The sequence below is a fragment of the Heterodontus francisci genome, chromosome 4 (genome assembly GCF_036365525.1).
Source record: "Heterodontus francisci isolate sHetFra1 chromosome 4, sHetFra1.hap1, whole genome shotgun sequence".
Lineage (NCBI taxonomy): Eukaryota > Metazoa > Chordata > Chondrichthyes > Heterodontiformes > Heterodontidae > Heterodontus > Heterodontus francisci.
In genome coordinates this window covers 38,297,264-38,318,539 of record NC_090374.1, presented here as the reverse complement: position 1 = coordinate 38,318,539, position 21,276 = coordinate 38,297,264, and the positions used below count along the sequence as shown (strand labels likewise).

General features: G+C 44.1%; 1 protein-coding gene across 1 annotated transcript in view; it reads right to left on the bottom strand.

The window, feature by feature from the left end:
• The window catches only part of LOC137368788 (organic cation/carnitine transporter 2-like), a 97,776-nt gene extending 76,679 nt beyond the window's left edge, over positions 1–21,097 (bottom strand). Inside the window, exon 1 of the mRNA XM_068028992.1 lies at positions 20,723–21,097. Coding sequence (XP_067885093.1) covers positions 20,723–21,097 — 375 coding nt within the window. The remainder of the gene's footprint in view (positions 1–20,722) is intronic.
• Between the last annotated feature and the right edge of the window lie 179 nt (positions 21,098–21,276).

The following is a 21,276-nucleotide window of genomic DNA, read 5'->3' as shown; positions in this document are numbered from 1 at the left end:
GGCACATCCTGTGATCTGGTCACACTCATCGAGATGGTCACTGCCTGGCACTTTGTGGAATGTATTTTACTCCTTACTTAACGGCCTAAGCCTGAGCGTTGTCCAGGTCTTGCTGCAGGTGGGCACAGACTGCTTCATTGTCAGAGTTGTGGTGAACGGGACTGAACACGGTGCAATCATCAGTGAATATCCCCACTTCTGGCCTTATGATAGAGGGAAGATCATTGATGAAGCACAGCCTTCTCAAGCTCATGCTTGTTCCCCAGCAGGTGTGGCCTGTCTGATCCAGGAGACAGTTAAGAGGCAAGACAGACTTGGAGAAAAATCAATAGATAATCATGAAATTCCAACACCAAAAATTTCATTATGATGTAACTAAACATATATAATGATATAAATCAAACAGAAAACGCTGGAGCACCAGACCTCCTGACCTTAGTATGGAAAGCGCCTTTGCGCACACGCCCGTACTGCATCTGCCTGTACATGCGCAGTCTTCCCAAACGATGACATCAGTAGGTACCTGTCAGTCCTTTCACCAGTGCCAGTAGCAGTATGCATAGGTGTAGACAGGCATGCATGGGGACATCATTGGGTATTCACTCAACACTTTTTTTTCCAAACTTGAGTGTTGCAGGCTCCACTAGAGGGTCTTTGGAGATTTTGAACAGTGAAATTGTTTGAGGGGTGAATATCAGAACTTTCCGTAAGATGATATGCTATCAGTGAGAGGTTCCATGGCTCTGAAGGTTGGGGGTGGGGGAGGGGGTGGTGGTGGCAGTGGCACATTCCTTTGCTGAGGATCTGAACCTGTGTACATCCACTGCTATGCTTCACCCCTTCCCTCCCCGATTGCCCCTCTGCCACTTTACTAGTTTTGCCTTTCTCCTGTATGTTTCATGATCAGGAACTGATTTTCCTGCACTATGGTCCATTTCTCTTCCACTTCTTATATTGAACACCAAATTTGCACCATTTTTATTCGACATAGTCAGTTCTACACACCTCCTGGGTCTGAGAAGTCAGAGTTATACAGCACAGAAACAGGCCCTTCAGCCCATCGTGTCTGTGCTGGCCATCAAGCACCTAACTATTCTAATCCCATTTTCCAACACTTGGCCCGTAGCCTTGAAACACTAATTAAATGTTGTGAGGGTCCCTGCCTCTACCATCCGTTCAGGCAGTGTGTTCCAGATTCCAATCACCCTCTGGGTGAAAAAATGTTCCTCGAATCCACTCTAATCCTCCTGCCCCTTACCCTAAATCTATGCCCCCGGTTATTGAACCCTCCGCAAAAGGGAAAAAAGTTTCTTCCTATCTAACCTATCAATGCCCCTCAATTTTGTACACCTCAATCAGGTCCCCCCTCAGCCTTCTCCGCTCTAAGGAAAACAACCCTAGCCTATCCAGTCTCTCATAACTGAAATGGCACTCAGAGATTAATGCAACGCCAGAATAAATAAATGACCAGGTGCACATCGTGCCTGCAATTGGCTGCCTTCTCCCACTCATCTATGAAATGACTCCTGTCTTCCTTCATTTGATGCTGCCCTTGTGATCCACATGCATCCTTTCCACAGCTGATGTCTATGATGGCTAATCCAGTTGATACAAAGCAATTCCTTGCCATTTTTACATTCCTGGATTCAACAGTTGTGATGATTTCAGCAGTAAAATAGAGACGCTTCAACAGGCACCAACCACGCCCCACCCGTGAAGTGCGTTGGGATGTTTTATTACGTTCAAGTTGTTGGTGCTACAAGCAACAGGGAGCCTATTTCAGATAGTCAACTCCCACACGCTTGAGAAGGAAAAGAAGAAATGGAGGATCTAAATTCCCAGCCACTTCAAGTCACCCCAACATCTCCATGCTCCTCCAACTCTGCCCTTCTGAGCATTCCAACTTTTGATTGCTCTGCCATTGGTGGCCGTGCCTTCTCTTGCCTAAACCAAAAACTCTGGAACTCCCTCCCTAAACCTCTTCATATCCCTTTCCTCTTTTAAGATGTTCTGGAAAACCTGCCCCTCTGACCAAGCTGGAGGTCATATGCCACACAGTGACCTTTTGTGATGCGGTGTGAAATTTCACCTCTAACCCTCCTGTGAAGCATTTTGGGACGTTTCATTGTGTTAAAGGCACTACGTAAATACCAGTGGTTTTGTTGTTGAAAAAATGTTGCCTTGGAGTTCAGCTGTATTGTGAAGTACTATTGTGAAGGTAATTTTACTTTGATACTAACGTGAGTCAGTGGTTGTCATTCTGCTATCGATATCTATTTTTCTCCCAAGGTATGCAGCCCCATTGTATTCCATTCATAGAATTACAGAATGGTTACAGCACAGAAGGAGGCCATTTGGCCCATCACCACTGTGTTGGCTCTCTGCAAAAGCAATTCAGCTAATCCCACTCCCCCACCTTTTCCCCTGTAGTCCTGCAATTTTTTTTTTCTATTCAGATAAATATCTGAATTCCTTTTGAAACCCATGATTGAACCCGCCTCCACCAGACTCAGGCAGTGCATTCCAGATCCTAACCATTCACTGCATAAAAATATTTTTCATGCCGGCTTTGGTTCTTTTGCCATTCACCTTAAATTGATGTCTTCTGGTCCTTGACCCATCCACCAATGGGGAGAATGGGAACACCGTTACCTGGAGACTGGAATGGAGTATTATTTGCTTAGAACCCCACTCTCTCCCACCCATCAAGGGGCAATGGGTCAAAGATCAACTACTCGCATAATTTTGCCACCAATCTATCGTCACTGTTTTCCTCCCTCAGCTTCTGCACCGACTGACTTCTCAACTGTGGGGATTCCAACTGCCATCACAAATCATCATGCACCCCCTCTTATCCTCTCAATCTCTTCCACCATGCAAACCCGCTTGACTTCTCATGGTCTTGCTACTCCCATTGTAACCTTTACAGATAAGGCCATCTCGGATCACTCTCCACCAACATTCCCTGCCACGCCGCAATCTTGCCTCATTCTGCATCCACCTTGGGGACTGTTGGAGTTCTCAGTCTTCAATTTCCATCCCACAGTCTCCACACATCATCCTCTGCCAGCACTAAGCACAGCTCATCACTTTTTCAGCTTTCCAAAGGGACCATTCCCTCTGACACCATGACCCACTCTATCACCCCCAATACCCACTCCTCTTCCCATGGCAATCACCCACGCAAGTGCAGAGATGCAACAGCTGTCCTTTTATCTTCTCCCTTCCCACCCTGCAGGGCCCCAAACTCTCCTTCCAGGTGGAAAGAAGATTTGCTTGTTCTTCTTCCGAGGTAATATGCTATCTTCCCTGCTCACTGAGCAGGCTCCTCTACATTAGGGAAACCAAACGCAGATCAAGTGATCACTTTACTAAACACTTTTGCTAAGGCGCAAGCATGACCGAGTTTCCAAGCGTGTGTCATTTCAATCCTCTGCCCCTGTCCTCAGCTGCCAACACTGATCCAAAAAAACTCAAATAATAGCACCTTAACATTCAATTAGAAATATTCCAGACTCAATATTAGTTCAACAATTTCACATCATAACCGCTGCTCCCATTTTCTGGGGGGCAGGCAGCAGGTGGCAGCAATGATTCTGCTATTCGTTTAATCACTCCCACCTTCCACCCAATTGACGACCCTCCCTCCTCTTCTATCCTCCCTTTCCTTGCCTCTACACTTCAACATGTGTTAGATCTCTAACTTCCCAGTACTATTCTGGCAAAAGACACCAGCATGAAGCTTCAACTCTTTCACTCCATACAAGCTGCCTGACCTTGTATTCCAGACTTTTCTGGTTATAATAGGAGATCTATGCGCTGATGGCACAAGACTTCACGGGGTCCCAAGTGAATGGTGAGAGTTCCTCGAGCCACCCGGCTTATACCACTGTGCTGCCACTCTAGTGGGTCTGACCCAGGGATGGTGATGGAGAAGTTAGTGATGTTGGATCTGTGATTCTGTGAGTACGACTATGTTAGGCTGTTGCTCGACTTAACTGTGGGACAGCTCTCCCAATTTTGAGGCAACTACCTAGGTGTTAGCAAGGAGAACTTTGCAGGGTTGCACTGATTCACTACCAATGCCCCAAGCTCAGGAATTCCCTCCTGAATCCTTTCGGCCTCTCTTTCCACCTTTAACCCAATCAAAACCTACCTCTTTGACTAACCTTTTGGTCATCTGCCCCAATATCTCCTTATGAAACTTGGTGTCAAACTGCACTTCATAATGCGTTACAGCATTAAAGATGCTACATCAATGCAAGTTGTTGTTGTTGCTGTGAATTCACAATGATGGAATGGTTGTCTTTGTGCTTCATATAATTGTGAAGGTTTATATTTGGGGCACAAAGCACAATATGGGTAAAATCCATTGCCCCAAGAATCCAGCAATACTGAAAACTTTGATAACTCTCTGTCCTCTGCACGGGAGCATTATAAAGTCACATAAATTAAACCACCCTGGCAAAGGAGGCATAGGTGACTTTCCTTAGAGAGAAGTGAACAAATTGGCTGAACAGTCAAGTGATCCTGCGGTTTCCTGGAATGAGCTAATGGCACCAATGTTAAGAGCTGTAATCACTGTTCCCTTGTGAGTGTTTTCCACATTGTAGACCTGGATTGCAGATGTAGCTACAATAGTGAACGGAGCTGCTCCAAAGCTTCCTGAAGGAAGCATGGTCTCGGCAAACAGCCCCTGGGAAAGGTGTCAAAGTACAACTGGGTCTATAGATCCTGCTGGATAGGTAATGCTGAGATGGTTTGGCTCTTCTCTGGTGCAACAAAATGAATCTGTTACCCAAACAATTTCTTCTGCCAGCACGTGCATCATATTAAGTGGGATTCTCATAGGGACTCTCAATGGCAGTACAGATCCACCAGAATTATATTGGACCTTGGAGGGTTGCATTCTTTGGAGTATAGAAGAGTAAAGGGTGATCTAATGGAGATGTTTAAGATAATTAAAAGGATAAGTTAGGGCAGAGAGAAAAAACCTTTTCCTCTAGCGAGCGAGTCCAGAACAAGGGGACATAACCTTGAATTAAAGCTAGACTGTTCGGAGGTGAAGTCAGGAAGCACTTCTACACATGCGAAGTAGTGGAATTCTGGAACGCTCTTCCCTCAAACCGTTGGAACTTGCAGCGGGGGAGTTGGAGGTGGGGTGGGGGTGGTGGCAGTCTCTTGAAAATTTCAAAACTTGAGATTTTAATCAAAATGTTACAGATCATCCAGGTAAATGGTGTTGAGATACAGATCATCCATGAATGGCAGAAGTAGAATGGCTTCCTCCTGTTTCTAAATTCCACTGAGCAGCCCTTAGAGTATGTCCTAGTAATTATTTTCAAATAGAATGCTCTCGATTGATAATGCAGACTGTAGCAGAAACTTGCCACATAAAAAAGGGTGAAAACAGTGAGTTCCCAAATATGGCCAATCATCTCCCAAGTAATGGCAGTCAGCAGTGCCCCTTTAGCAAAGTAAAAACACTAGTTAGGCCACAACTTGAGTAGGGCATGCAGTTCTGGTCACCTCATTACAGACAGGATGTAGTTGCACTGGAGAGTTTTTTTTCTCATTTGTTTATGGGATGTGGGCATCGCTGGCTAGGACACCATTTATTGCCCATCCCTAATTGCCCTTGAGAAGGTGGTGGCTTCTTGAACTGCTGCAGTGGATGTGGTGTAGGTACACCCATAGTGGTGTTAGGAAGGGAGTTCCACGATTTTGACCCAGCGACAGTGAAGGAATGGCGATATAATGTGCGGCCTGGAGGGGAGCTTGCAGGTGGTGGTGTTCCCATGCACGATAGAATCATTGAAGGTTTAAGGCACAGAAAGAGGCCACTTAGCCCATCGTGTCTATGCTGGCTGAAAATCAACCCACTTATTCTAATTCCACCTTCCAGCATTTGGTCCGTAGCCCTGCAGTGTACAGCACTTGAGATGCATATCCAGACTCCTTTTGAATGAGCTGAGGGTCTCTGCCTCAACTAACATTTCAGGCAGTGAGTTCCAGACCATCACCACCCTCTGGGTGAAAAAGTATTTCTTAATCTCCCCTCTAATTTTTCTACCAACCAATTTAAATCTATGATCCCTTGGCCAAGGTGAATAGACCCTTCACCTCGACTCTATCCAGGCCCCTCAAAATTTTGTACATTTCAATCAGATCTCCCCTCAGCCTTCTCTGTTCCAAGGAGAACACCTCCCACGCCACCCAGCCGATCCAATCTCTCCTCATAGCTGCATTTTTCCAGTCCTGGCAACATCCTTGTAAATCTCCTCTGTACCTGTCTAGTGCAATTACATCCTTTCTGTAATGAGGTGACCAGAACTGCACACAGTACTCAAGTTGTAGCCTAACCAATGAGTTATACAGTTCCAGCATAACCTCCCTGCTCTTGTATTCTATACCTCAGCTAATAAAGGAAAGGATTCCATATGCCATCTGCTGCCCTTGTCCTTCAAGGTGGTAGAGGTCGCAGTTTTGGAAGGTGCTGTCAAACCGAGCCTTGGTGCAGTAGGTGTTACATACTGCTGCCACTGTGCATCAGTGGTGGAGGGAGTGAATGTTTGTAGATGGGGTGCCAATCAAGTGGGCTGCTTTGTCCTGGATGGTGTCGAGTTTCTTGTGTTGTTGGAGCAGCACCCATCCAGGCAAGTGGAGAGTATTCCATCACACTCCTGACTTGGACAGGCTTTGGGGAGACAGGAGGGGAGTTACCAATCGCAGGATTCCTAGCCTCTGACCTGGTCTTGTAGCCATGGTATTTATATGGCTACTCCAGTTCAGTTTCTAGTCAATGGTAGCCCCTAGGATGTTGATAGTGGGGGATTCAGCGATGATAATGCCATTGAATGTCAAGGGGAGATGGTTAGATTCTCTTGTTGGAGATGGTCATTGCCTGGCACTTGTGTGGTGCAAATGTTACTTGCCACTTATCAGCCCAAGCCTGGATATTGTCCAGGTCTTGCTGCATTTCTACACGGACTGCTTCAGTATCAGAGTCGTCGCAAATGGTGTTGAACATTCTGCAATCAGTGAACATCCCCACTTCTGACCTTATGATTGAAGGAAGGTCATTGATGAAGCAGCTAACATGGTAGGGCTGAGGACACTACCCTGAGGAACTCCTGCAGTGATGTCCTGGAGCTGAGATGATTAGGGTTGTTGGAGGGCGATCATCTTGCTTTGAGCTCAGTATGCCTCCTACCAGCAGAGAGTTTTCCCCCCGTTTCCTATTGACTCCAGTTTTGCTAGGGCTCCTTGATGCCATACTCGGTCAAATGCTGCTTTGATGTCAAGGGCAGTCACTCTCACCTCATCTAGAGTTTAGCTCTTTTGTCCATGTTTGAACCAAGGCTGTAATGACGTCAGGAGCTGTGTGGCCCTGGCGGAACCAAACGGAGCATCACTGAGCAGGTTATTGCTAAGCAAGTGCCGCTTGATAGCACTGTCGATGACACCTTCCATCACTTTACTGATGGAGAGTAGACTAATGGGGCAGTAATTGACCAGGTTGGTTTTGTCCTGCTTTGTGTGTGTACAGAACATACCTCGACAATTTTCCACATTGCTGGATAGATGCCAGTGTTGTAGCTGTACTGATTGACTAGTCTGTGGGACAGCTCTCCCAACTTTGGCACAAGCACCCAGATATTCCTAAGGAGGACTTTGCAGCATCTGCAGGGCCTGGATTGCCATTGGCATTTTCAGTGCCCTAGATCAATGCCAGGTGCTCCGTCCAGTTTCATTCCTCATCAACTTTGTAGCAGTTTATACAGCTGAGTGGCTCGCTCGGCCATTTCAGAGGGCATTTAAGAGTCAACCACATTGCTGTGGGTCTGGAGTCACATGTGGGCCAGACCAGGTAAGGCAACAGATTTCCTTCCCTAAAGGACATTAGTGAACCAGATGGGTTTTTACAACAATCGACAATGGTTTCACGGCCATTAGACTCGCTTATTTTTTTTTTTTAATTCCACAGGAGATTTACGAGGATGTTGCCAGGACTGAAAAATTGCAGCTATGAGGAAAGATTGGAAAGGCTGAGGTTGTTTTCCTTTGACAGAGATGGCGGAGGGGAGATTTGATTGAGGTGTACAAGGTTGAGAGTGGCCTGGATAGAGTGGATGGGAAGGAGCTATTTCCCTGAGCATAGGAGGCATAGATTTAATGTGATTGGTAGAAGGAGTGGAAGGGACATCCAGAAAACCTTTTCCACCCAGAGGGTGGTGGGGGTCTGGAACTCTCTGCCTGAAAGGGTAGTAGAGGCAGAAACCCTCAACTCATTTAAAAGGTGTCTGGATATGCACCTGAAGTCCTGTACTCTGCAGGGATATGGACCAAGTGCTAGAAAATAGGATCAGGCTGGGTGGTTCGTCTTATGGTAGGTGCAGACATGATGAGCTGATTGGCCTCCTTCTGTGGCTTAAGTTTTTCTACATTTTCTAAATATTCCAAATATAAGAGGAGGAATGTGCAGGGATGTGATGTGGAGAGGGGGTGGGGGCATGGCAGTACGTGAACTGCTCCTTAGGAGGGCCAGCACAGACACAATGGGTCAAATGGCCTTCTTCTGTGCTGTAATGATTCTATATGGGGTCAGAGATATTTAGTCATAGAGTTATTACAGCACAGAACTATGCCATTCAGCCCATCGAGTTCATGTCAGCTCTCTGTTGAGCAATCCTGTCAGTCCCATTCCCCTGCTTTATCTCACTAGCCCTGCAAGTGCCCATCAAATTTCCTATTGACTCATTAATCATCTCCACTTCCACCACCCTCAGACAGAGAGATCCAGGTCATTACCACTCGCTGCATAAAGTTCTTCGCGCATTGCCCAAAACCTTAAATCTGTGTCCCCAAGATCTTGTACCATCAGCTAATGGCAACAGCTATTCTTTGTCTACCTTTTCTAAACCTGTCATAATCTTGTACACCGCTATCAAATCTCCCTTCAATCTCCTTTGCTCCAAGGAGAACAATCCCAGCTTTTCCAACCTAACCTTGTAACTAAAATCCTTCATCCCTGGAACCATTCCAGTAAATCTCCTCTGCAGCCTCTTAAGGATCCGCATCCTTCCTAAAGTGTGGTGACCAGATCTGGATGTAACTCTAGTTGTGACTTAACCAGAGCTTTATAAAAAGGTTCAGCATAACTTCCCTGCCTCTATTTATGAAGGTCAAGATCCCATATGCTTTACTAACCACTCTCTCAATATGTCCTGCCATCTTCAAGGATCTGTGCACATGGACCCCGAGGTCCCTCTGTTCCTGTGCACTCTTTAGAACCGTGAATTTACAATGTTCAACTTCATTGACTGGGCAATAACCTGGCAGAGTGAATAACCCTCCCACTCTAGAGCCACCACCAAACTCTCATGATTTTAATTCCTTTCAAATTCTTTTAGAATTTCACAATCGGAAAACGTTTGAGTCAAAAAAATGCTTATTAAAGTGCTCAAAGTGAGATGCTAAAAAAAAGTTGAGGTAGATCTTCAGGTGCTTTTTCAGTAACTCCTCACCACCACAACCCCCAACACCCTCACCATCGCCTGCCTCTCCCCGCAACCCTCCACCCCACCCCCAAAAAAAAAACAAAGTCTGTTTGACAGACTGTTAATCAACTGTTCATAAGTGATGCAGGTGACAGAATGTAAAATATATGTTGATTTTGTCCACTGCCAGAGAGATGAACACCATGTGACACATGGAGAAAGTGGCCAGAACTACAGCATGGTGATCATGGCATTTGCAGGTTTTATTGAGTTAAATTCCAACTGATCAATTTATTTTTAAAAGGGATTAATTATTGGGTTTAAGCCTAAAATCAAAATGCTTACTCAATCATGCCATTGATCTGGTTGGAAATTCTGCTTACCCTATGCCATCTCAGTTCAATTTGTCATTTTGGGTTTAAATCTGCTTCCTGCATTCTCTTGCACCCCGCTTCCCTACATTACTCCCTGACTGAGGGTCAAGTGGGCAGGCAGGCAACCTGCTCCCCTGCCTCATCCAACACTGGTCTAGACCTATACAATGCAGGTTGAGTCGTAGACATAATCCTGCAATCCTCACACCAACCTGAAGGTGCCTCCCCAGACATATCGCTCATTCAAAACAAACGATGATCGGAACTGGACCTGCATGGCAGAGCACTATTGCCTTGAGAATGCACTGGACAGACATAGGACCAGTGCATAAAGAGTGTGCGTACACAACAGAGGACTGGACCCCAGGTAAATGCAAGTCTGTCTTTCTACTGTAGCTCAGTGGGTAACAACCTCACCTGAGTCAAAAGGTCATGGATTCAAGTCGCACTCCAGAGACTTGCGCACAAAATCTAGGCTGACACTCCCGGTGCAGTACTGAAGGGGTGCTGGAAGTCATGTGGAGGCAGCATTAAACAGGGGGCCTGACTGCCCTCTCAGGTAGATATACAAGATCCCATGACACTAATCAAAACAGCAAGGAATTTCTCCCTGGTGTTCTGGTCAACATTTATCCCTTTAATCAGCTTTTGCCGAACAGGTTCTCTGGCCATGATCTCATTGTTCTGAGACCTTGTTGTGTGCAAGTTGGCTTCCATGTTTCCTACATAACAGTGTTAACACTTCAAAAGTACTTCATTGGCTGTAATGCACTTTGGGATGTGATGTCGTGAAAGCCATTGTATGAAAGCAAGCTCTTTTGATGAATAGATCCTGGCAACCGGTGCCTTCTAAACAGCGTGCAGGTTGTCAGGGGCAGCTGCCAAAGGCAGAGGCCTGTCCGAACTCTCGCAATTGCATGCTGCTGTGAGGGCACTGCTTCAATCATTTCCAAACCCAAATGAGATGATGCTCAACGAGAAGCCCAGCATAAATTGGCTGCGTTGGAAACTCCTGGCCTTGCAGAGGTGCAAATCCCGTCCCAGGAATTCCAGATTTGCTGTTTTATTGTAATCTAAGGGGCTAATACATCCCAACTTGTTGTACATGACAAGATTCCATGAAGCTACTCCAATAACCTTGCTAGCAATTTACCATTCGCCCTTCAACCAGGAGACAGGAGCCACCCTCTATCAGCAGTGCTACTGCCTTGAGTACACTCTGGACAAAGCACCTCTCGAGGTTAAGTGCAGCTTCCATGGTAACAAATATTTGAATTCCATTGCTGCTACCAAAGTGGAGGCCTGACCTTCAAAGCAAGTCAAAGTCACCACATCACTGTCACCTTTCACCCCACAGCAGACCATGCCCACCTCTTGGCAGCTGCATTGCCAATGAGGACATGCCTGATAAGAGACACCTTCACCTCAGACCTCCAAGCTGCTTTGCACTTTCCTGGCAGGACTCTGCAATGATCCACACCAACCAGCTGCCCAGTATGGCACTGGCTTTGACGTTACAGGCACTGCAACTGTACATGGGCAGGAAGTGCACCCCCTGCAGTTGTGGTGTCAGCAAGTGCAGCCATGCTGGAAATACTCAGCAGGTCAAGCAGCATCTGTGGGGACAGAAATAGAATAACCGTTTCAGGTCAATGACCTGGAAAATGTTAGCAATGACAGGTTTTAATCATGTACAGAATGAGGGAAGGTTGCGGGGGGGGCGGTGGTGGGGGGGGTGAGAAGGAAAAGGACTAAAGGCAAGGTCTGTGATAGGGTGGAAGGCAGGAGTGAATAAATGATAAAGAGATGATGCCGCAAGACAAAAAGATGGTAATGGAACAAGTGAAAGAACAAAAAAAGGCCCTGGGACTCAAGACAGCATTTTCTCAATTTCAAATTGTGTCTTTGCTCAGAATGGAACAACATTTTGAGTTTGCATTTTCAAATCATTGGTAAAGAATTTGGAAGCTTTTTGCAAGCAAAAGTTACACTTTAAAACTACTTTCAACTTCTTGCAACAGAGACTTATTTATTAAGAGATAAAGATGAACATTTGCACAACAGCTGTTCTTTATATTTAGAATTCCTAAACATTTTACATGGAGATCTAATTAGCTATTTCTTAATAACAAATCGCAAGATTCCCACCACCTTTGTCCAGAGCTGCCAAACTACAGATTGTTTTCTCTTCAGCCGTGGCTCAGCTGGTAGCACTCTCACCTCAGACAGAAGGTCCTGGGAGTCAAGACCCAGTCCAGAATTTGAGCACAAAAATAAAGGCTGACACGCCAGCGCAGTACTGAAGTGCTGCACTCAGTGGAGCTGTCTTTTGGACGAGGCATTAAAGAGAGGTTCCCCTGTCCTCTCCTGGTGGATAGGAAAGATCCCCTGGCACTATTTTGAAAGAGGAGAATTCTCCCTAGTGTCCTGGCCAATATTTATCCCTCAACTGACATCACAAAAACAGGGACACCCTGTGGTCTTGATCAGGGCAGGTATAACATTAATTGGAAGAATATAAACACAAACAGGACTAGAGGCATTGATTAACATTTAATTAAGAAATTAGTTAATTAAGACAACACAGCTGGCAGAGCTGGTGGATGCCAGTGTAATCCACGCAACCACATCTGCAGTAAGCGTTTGCAGCTAGAGGAGCTTTGGTTCAGAGTCAGAGAGCTGGAGGCCAAGCTACAGACACTGCAATGTATCAAGGAAGGGGAAAGTAACCTGGACACCTTGTTCCAGAAGGCAGTCACACCACTTAGGCTAGGTACTTCTGATTTGGTCCAAGGCCAGGGACAGGAGGGTGTGAATGAGGCAGGTAAGGGGATGGAGAAGGTATAAGTGGAGGAGCTTCAGCCCTTGCAATTGTCCAACAGGTTTGAGATTCTTGCAGCTTGTGTGGATGAGAGTAGGGACTGCATGGTGGATGAGCAAACTGACCTTGGCATCATGGTGCAGGCAGCCATTCAAATGGGGGAGTAAATAGCAACGTAGTGGTAGTAGGGGACAGTATAGTTAGGGGAATAGACACAGCTCTGCAGCCGAGAGTGCGAGTCCACAAGGCTGCGTTGCCTGTCCAGTGCCGGGGTTCGGGACATCTGCTCAGAGCTGGAGAGGAACTTGCAGTGGGAGGAGGAGGAGCCAGCTGTCATCATCCTTGTGGGTACTAACAACATAGATGGGACTAGGAAATAGGTTCTGCTTAGGAATTGCGAGCAGCTAGGGGCTAAATTAAAAAGCAGCAGAACTACAAAGGTAATTAGCTCTGGAATACTACCCAAGCTACAAGCAAATTGGCGCAGGGTAAATATGAGAGAGTGTTGAATGCACGGCTCAAAGATTGGTGTAGGAGAAATAGGTTTTGATTCTTGGGGCACTGGCAAGGGTAGCAATACGGGTAATAACTAGAGTGTGGCAGAAGGGACAGAGCGAATAAACTGAAGCTTGCACCAACAGATAAGGCCAGAGTTTGTAAGAATGGTAAAAAGACAGAATTAAAGGCTCTATATCTGAATATGCACAACATTTGTACAAAAACGGATGAATTGACAGAATAGAAATAAATATGTATGATGTAATAGCTATTTGAGACACACGGTTGCAAGGTGACCAAGACTGGGACCTAAATTTTCAAGGATATTTGATGTTTCGGAAGGACAGGAAGCTAGGAAAAGGTGGAGTAGCTCTGTTAATTAAGGAATGACATTAGTACAGTTGTACCTTAGTTCAGTAGGTCAAGATGTAGAATCAGTTTGGGTAGAGGTAAGAAATAGCAAAAGTAAGTCACTGGTGGGAGTAGTTTATAGGTTCCCTATCAGTAGCTACATTGTAGGGCAGAGTATACAGAAAGAAATAACGGGGGCTTTGAAGAAAGGTACTGCAATAATCATGGGTGATTTTAATCTTCATATAGATTGGACGAATCAGATTGGCAAAGGTAGCCTAGATGATGAGTTAATAGAGAGTGTATTTGGTACAATTTCTTCAATCAGTATGTTCTAGTGCCAACCAGAGAGCAGGCTATTTTAGACCTGGTCATGTACAATGAGACAGGATTAATTAAATGGCATCATAGTAAAGGAGCCTCTAAGCAACATGGATCATAACCTGAATTTCACATTCAGTTTGAGGATGAGAAGTGTGGGTCTAAGACTAGTGTCTTAAACTTAAAAGGCAATTACAAGGGTATGAGGATAGAGTTGGCTAAACTGAACTGGGAAAATAGATTTTAAAAGTTATGACAGTTGAGAAGCAGTGGCAGACATTTAAGGAGCTATTTCATAACTCTCAGCAAAGATCGAGAAAGAAAGACTATGAGAAGCATGCACCATCTACAGCTAACTAAGGAAGTTAAGGATAGTATCAATTGAAAGAAAACGTGTACAATACTGTGAAGATTAGTGGTATGTCAGAAGATTGGACAGATTTTAGAAACCAAAGAATGACAAAAAAAGGGAGAAATTAGAATGAGAAAAAGCTAGCTAGAAATATAAAAATGGATAGTAAGAGTTTCTAATAGTATTGAAAAAGGGGGGGGGAAAAAAAAAAAAAAAAGAGTAATTAAAGTGAGTGTTGGTCCCTTAAAAAGGTGAGACTGGGGAATTAATAATGGGAAACGGCGGAAGCATTGAACAGGTCTGTCATCGCTGTAGACAACAAAAAGCATTCCAAGAGTACTTGAAAATCAAGAGGAAAAAGGGAGGGAGGAATTTAAAACAATCACAATCTCGAAGGAAAAGGTACTGGGAAAACTATTAGAACTAAAGGCTGACAAGTCCCCTGGACCAGATAGCCTGTATCCTTGGGTCTTAAAAGAAGTGGCTGCAGAGATAGTAGATGCATTAGTTGTGATCTTCCAAAATTCCTTAGATTCTGGAAAGATCTCAGCGGATTGGAAAATCGCAAATGTTACACCTCTATTCAAGAGAGAGATAGAAAGCAGGAAATAATAGGCCAATTAGCCTAACATCTGTCATAGGGAAAATGCTAGAATCCATTATTAAAGAGGTAATAGCAGGACATTTAGAAAATCACATGGCATCAGACAGTCATGATTTTGTGAAAGGGAAATAGTGTTTGACTAATTCATTAGAGTTCTTTGAGGAAGTAACAAGCAATGCAGATAAAGGGGAACCAGTGGCATATTTGGATTTACAAAAAGCATTCGATGAGGTGCCATATCAAAGGTTACTTCACAAAATAAGAGGTCATTATGTAGGGCGCGACATATTAGAATGGCATAGAGGATTGGATAGCTAACAGGAAGCAGAGAGTAGGGATAAATGGGTCATTTTCAGGTTAGCAAGCCATTACTAGTAGACTGCCACAGGGATCAGTGCTGGGGCCTCAACTATTTACAATCCAATGACTTGGACGAAGGGACCGAATATATGGTAGCTAAATTTGCCGATGACAGAGAAAGATGGAAAAGTAAGCTGTCAAGAGGACTTAGAGTCTACAAAGGGATTTACATTGGTTTAGTGAGTGGGCAAAAAATTGGCAGATGGAATATAATGAGAAAAAGTGAACTTGTCCACTTTGGCAGGAAGAATAGAAATCAGTATATTATTTGAATGGAGACTGCAGGTTTCTGGGTGTTCTGGTGCATGAATTTGCAAAAGACTTAGTATGCAGGTACAGCAAGTGATTAGGCAGGCAAATGGAACATTGCTGGGTATTTCAAGGGGAAGAGTGTATAAAAGTAGGGAAGTGTTTCTACAGCTGTACAGGGCCTTAGTTACACTGCATCTAGAGTTGTGTGCACAGTTTTGGTCTCCTTATCCAAAAAAGGATATAACTGCATGTTCTATGCATTAGAATCAGTTCAGAGAAGGTTCACTCGAGTGTTTCCTGGGATTAAGGGGTTGTCTTATTAGGAAAGGTTGAGCAGGTTGGGAGTTTAGAAGAATGAGGTGTCCTTATTGAAACATACAGGATCCTGAGGGGACTTGACAGGGTGGATGCTAAGAGGATGTTTCCTCTTGTGGGGGAGTCCAGAACGAGGAGAGTTTAAAAATTAGGGGTTTCCCATTTTAGACTGAGATGAGGAGAAATTTTTTCTATCAGAGGGTCATTAGTCTGTGGAATTCTCTTCCCCACAGAGCAGTGGAGGCAGGGTCATTAAATATAGTCAACACTGAGTTAGATAGATGTTTTAACAGACAAGGAGTCAAGGGTTATGGAGGGGGCAGACAGGAAAGTGTTGAGACCACAATCGGATCAGCCATGATTTTAATCGAATGGCGGAGCAGGCTCGAGGGGCTGAATGGCCTACTCCTGCTCCAAATTAGAGTTCAAATTTTTCCATTCCTAGACATTCAAAATTCCCAACATTTTCATCCACCACACTGCTACAAAATCCCAACATTGTCCCCAGAATTGCCGACCAAGTTATTTCTCCCTCTTCACTGCCATCATTTCCTCTGACTCACTGAGTGATACCATGGAATTTCCACTGGTACTATAAAGCAACTCTAATTGCACACTGCTCATCTATCACACTATCAAATGGAAATTTCTATGTCACACTTGGAAACAAGTACAGACAAAAAAAGGTAGGAATTTGGAATACATGGACAAATTCTTCAACAGCACACAGAGGAACCATAATGACTATCAATCAGACTTTGTAGCTTCAAAAGTACATGCATCTGTTTAGCAGCAGGGAATATACTGTGTCATGCTAGGCCCCCACCTGCCAAGAATGAGGCACATTAATTTTGTCACAAACACTGATTTTAAACTGTTACTGGAGTGAGGAAAGAACTTGTTAAACAGATCAGCCGTGGCTGGAAAAGATATTTGCATATTAACAGACAGTGATTGGAAGGACAAAGGACCATTCCCTGACACATTCAACCCACAATGGACCTTGATCACCAGGTATTGTGTAAGAGGAGCATTCCAGGCCCTGCTATGATGATACAATCTACAGAGCCAAGATGTGGTCAGACCAGTTAGTCACATGACTAACCGGCTTGGCAACCTGGGTTTTCTGAATTGTATAAACAGTTTGAACGGAGTGTCTGTTTGCTCCTGGACTGAAGATCTCTCCTGTCTGCTCCCATCTCTTTCTCACAAGCCTCTGAATCCACTGAGGACACATGAATCCCAAGAGAGAAAAGTCTCCTACAGTGAACAAGGTTTAAGAAGAATACTGGGCCCCAACAAAAAGCAAGATCTACCTACAATCAAGGACTCTACAGTGAGCTCGAAGAACTGTAACAAAACTTCAGATATTGCCTCAAATTTTTATACTTCATTTTTCTTCTGCTCTTTTCTGTCTCTATTTGCATGTGTGTATCGCGTATGCATGCTTGTGTGGGTGAGTCGTGTATCCGTAGAAGTCAACCGAATTAGAGTTTAAGTTTAATAAATTTCAACTTTTCTTCTTTAAACCTAAGATAGCCTGTTTGAGCTGGTTTCTTTGCCTTATAATTGGAAAGCAGTGAACCAAGTGGGGGGGGGGGGGGGGGGGGGGGGGTGGTGGCAGTGGGTGCTAAAAACACTACTTAAAATTCAACCCTGTTACAGCAAGACCAGGTGAAGGCTGAAGGGGACACCTAGACACCTTTCTCACCTGGTCGTAACAACTAGCTCAAGTGGTATTATAGTCCTGCCCTTGTATAACAGTGTAGCCTATGATTTTGTACCACCCGAGATTTGCTAGTAGTATATCTGCAAATCACAAAGTCTTACATTTTCCTGGAACCAATTAAAATAAAAACTTGCACTGAGTTAAGAATTTTTTTTATAGAGTCATTTACGGCACACAAGGAGGCCATTTGGCCCATCGAGCCAGCTCTCCATGGAGTTTTTTTTATTATGCAGTCAGTCCCACTCCCATAGCCTTGCAAGTCTATTTCTCTCAGGTAGCCATCCCTTTTCCTCTTGAAGTCATCAATCAACTCCACTTTCCCCATCCTTGTTGGCAACGAGTTCCAGGTCATTACCAGCCACTGTGTAAATAAAAAGCTTCCTCATATTCCCCTATGGCATTTGCCCAAAACCTTCAATCTGTGCCTCCTAATCCTTGCACCATTTGTTAATGGAAACAATTTTTCTGTGTCTAACTTATCTAAGCCTGTCATAATCTTGTACACTTCTATTAAATCTCCCCTCAGTCAGATATGTTCCAAGGAGAACAAACCCAGCTTTTCCAACCTAGCCTTCTAATTAAAATCCTCAATCCATGGAACCATTCTGGTAAATCTCCTCTATATCCCCACATCCTTCCTAAAGTGTGGTGGCCAGAACTAGACACAGAACTCCAGTTGTGGTTGAACCAGAGCTTTATAAAAGGTTCAGCACAACTTCCCTGCTTTTGTACTCAATGTCTCTATTTATAAAGCCCAAGATTCCATACGTTTTACTAACCACTCCACAAATAAGAGAACAAGGCTGTTATGCCAAGTAATAGTAAAAGGGACATCACTTTTTTTTTTATTCGTTTGTGGCATGTGGGCATCTCTGACTGGGCCAGCATTTGTTGTCCATCCCTAATTGCCCTTAAACTGAGTGGTTTGCTAGGCCATTTCAGAGGGCATGTAAGAATTAACTACATTGCTGTGGGTCTGGAGTCACATGTAGGCCAGACCAGGTAAGGCCAGCAAATTTCCTTCCCTAAAGGACATTAGTGAACCAGATGGGTTTTTACAACAATCAACAATGGTTTCATGGTCACCATCAGACTAGCTTTTAATTCCAGATTTATTGAGCACAAAAGGAAGATGCTTGTGGGTGTTGGGGCCAATTATCTGATCCCCAAGATATTGCTGCAAGAGTCCTTGAGGATAGCATTCTAGGCCTAACTATCCACAGCTGCTTCATTAATGGCCTCCCCTCCATCACAAAGGCCAATGGAGTTATTTGCTGATGATTAAACAGGTTTGACTTCCATTCAAAATTTCTCAGATCATGAAGCAGTCCTTACCACATGGAACCAGGACACCATCAAGGTTTGTTCTGTTAAATGGCAAATCCCATCCATAGCAAGCAAGTGCCAGGCAACGACTATCGCTGGCAAAAGAGAGCTCAACCATTCGTCTTTGACCATTGTTTAATCCCCTTCACCCCTGGGGGGGCGACCATTGACCAGAAACTCAACTGGACCAGATAACAGCTACATAAATGTCATACAGTTGCAACATTCAAAAATTATTCAGGACAAAGTGGTCCAGTTGATCAGCACTGGCCTAAGCATCCAGCATCCATCCGTGGCGACTGAATACCAACTACACAATGCACTGGAATAGTTCCAGGGCTCCTTCAGCAGCATCTCCCAAATCCATAACCTCCAGCACCCAGAAGGACCAGGGCAGCAGGGGCATGGGAACACCATCACCTGCAAGTTCCCCTTCAAATCACACATTGTCCTAACTTGCACATCTACTGCAGTTCCATACCATCACTAGCTCAAAATCCTACAACTTCCTACCCAACAGCATTATGGAAACACCTTCACAACACAGACTGTAGTGGTTCAAAGCAGCATCCCACCACTACTTTCAAGGGCAAAGAGGGAATAGGCAAAAAACGCTGGCTTTGCCAGCAGTACCCATATCCCAGTAAATGATTTTTTTTTTTAAGAAACATGGGCATTTTTTTAAAAATTTCCTGAAGTTGAATTAAATGCTCAGAAAGCAGAGATGCACCCACCCACATTCTCTAGCCATTTTAAATTTAAGCTAGTGGGAAAAGAGCTCAACACAAGCACGAGTACATATATGCTGAGCTCTCAAAACTTACTTCAGGCATATCAATTTACATAAATCTATTACGATCTGTTACAGGCTCCTTGCAGAAAAAGAGGCAGCATACAAAAACAGTAACAGCAGCTATTGCAGATTCTTTGTTAATTGATTTTTTTTTAAACTTAACTTTCATTGCCTTTGATTGCTTATATTCTTTTTAAAAACCTCAAACCATACAAGCTTTGATATAAAACTTGGAAACTGCATAAAACTATAAATGAAGTGTTTTATGAGGCAATAGTTGTTTGTGGAAAATTATGTTTACTGAAGACTGGATTACTCAAGAAACTCATTAACAACACCAGTTCACATCATGCAGCTGCACACCCTTGGCATGTGATTCTCCAATTAAGTTTAATTGGTAGAAAATTTTACACTCAAAACCCCACCCTATATCCCAAGTCTTGCTGCACCCTAGGATTTTCCTGTTCAACCTTCCCTACCTAATTCTATATCACATAAAAACAGAAAAAAAGTGCTGGAAATACTCAGCAGGTCTAGTAGCATCCATGGAGACAGAAACAGAGTTAACACTTCAGGTGTGTGACCTTTCATCAGAACTAATCAGTCACAGACCTGAAACATTAACTCTGTTTCTGTCTCCACAGATGCTGCCAGACCGGCTGTATATTTCCAGCACTTTTTTTTTTAGTTCAGATTTCCAACATCTGCAGTATTTTGCTTTTATCAAAATCACACAAATCTCCTTTTATGTGGTCACAAGTCTCTAGATCACATTCCCAATGCTCCTTCATCCCATAACCTCACAATACTCAGATATTGAATCTCCTTCCCAGTGTCCCAAATTCTTTTTCCAACATTTTCAAATCACAAATATATATATCACAAAGATCCCCTACCTCTTCCCAGCAGCTCCAGGGACTCTGAGCCTCTCTTTAAAACAATATTTTAATCACTGGACCCCATTCCAGTATCAAATCCCACATCTCCCCATAGCACTAATAAATCAAGGTCCAAAATAATACCAATTTGCAGAACACTGCTGGTCTTCTAAACCCACTTTGGCTTATTAAGTAAAATCCCATGGCAGATCGATTAGTAAATTTAAAAAGATATTGAAATGTCTTACCTCACTGACAATAGTAGAGATGTATCTGTCTGTGCTGTACACCCAACCATCTGTACAGGGCTCTATTCCACGTGTTGTGTCATTGAAACCGTCTCCTACATAGGTTTTGTATTTGGTGCACTTACTGTACACTTGCTCACCGTCCAGTTCCTCCATGGGCAGCCGTAAACTGAGGTTAACAGAGGACTTTCCTCCAATAACTACATTTGAAGAGTTTGACAGGCGGCAGCGGTGCTGAGGGGTGTCTGCCACAAACACCATGGAGAGACTAGTATAGCCGTTTGGGATAATGATAAGGCTCAGCATGAAGAACATCGTTTTCTGGAAGGGACCCCATTCTCCCAGGAAAGAAGTCAACTCATCATAATCCTGCATGTCCACCTTTGCAAAACGTGACCCTTCCGGAGTTATCGCCACTTCCAACAAGTCATGAAAAGACTAAACACTTCGAGTCCAAATATACCTCCGGAAACAAAGACAACGTTAATAATTAGTGCTTTTTTTCAGAAACTGAAATGCTAATAACAACTACCTACAGCAACTCAAAGACTTTC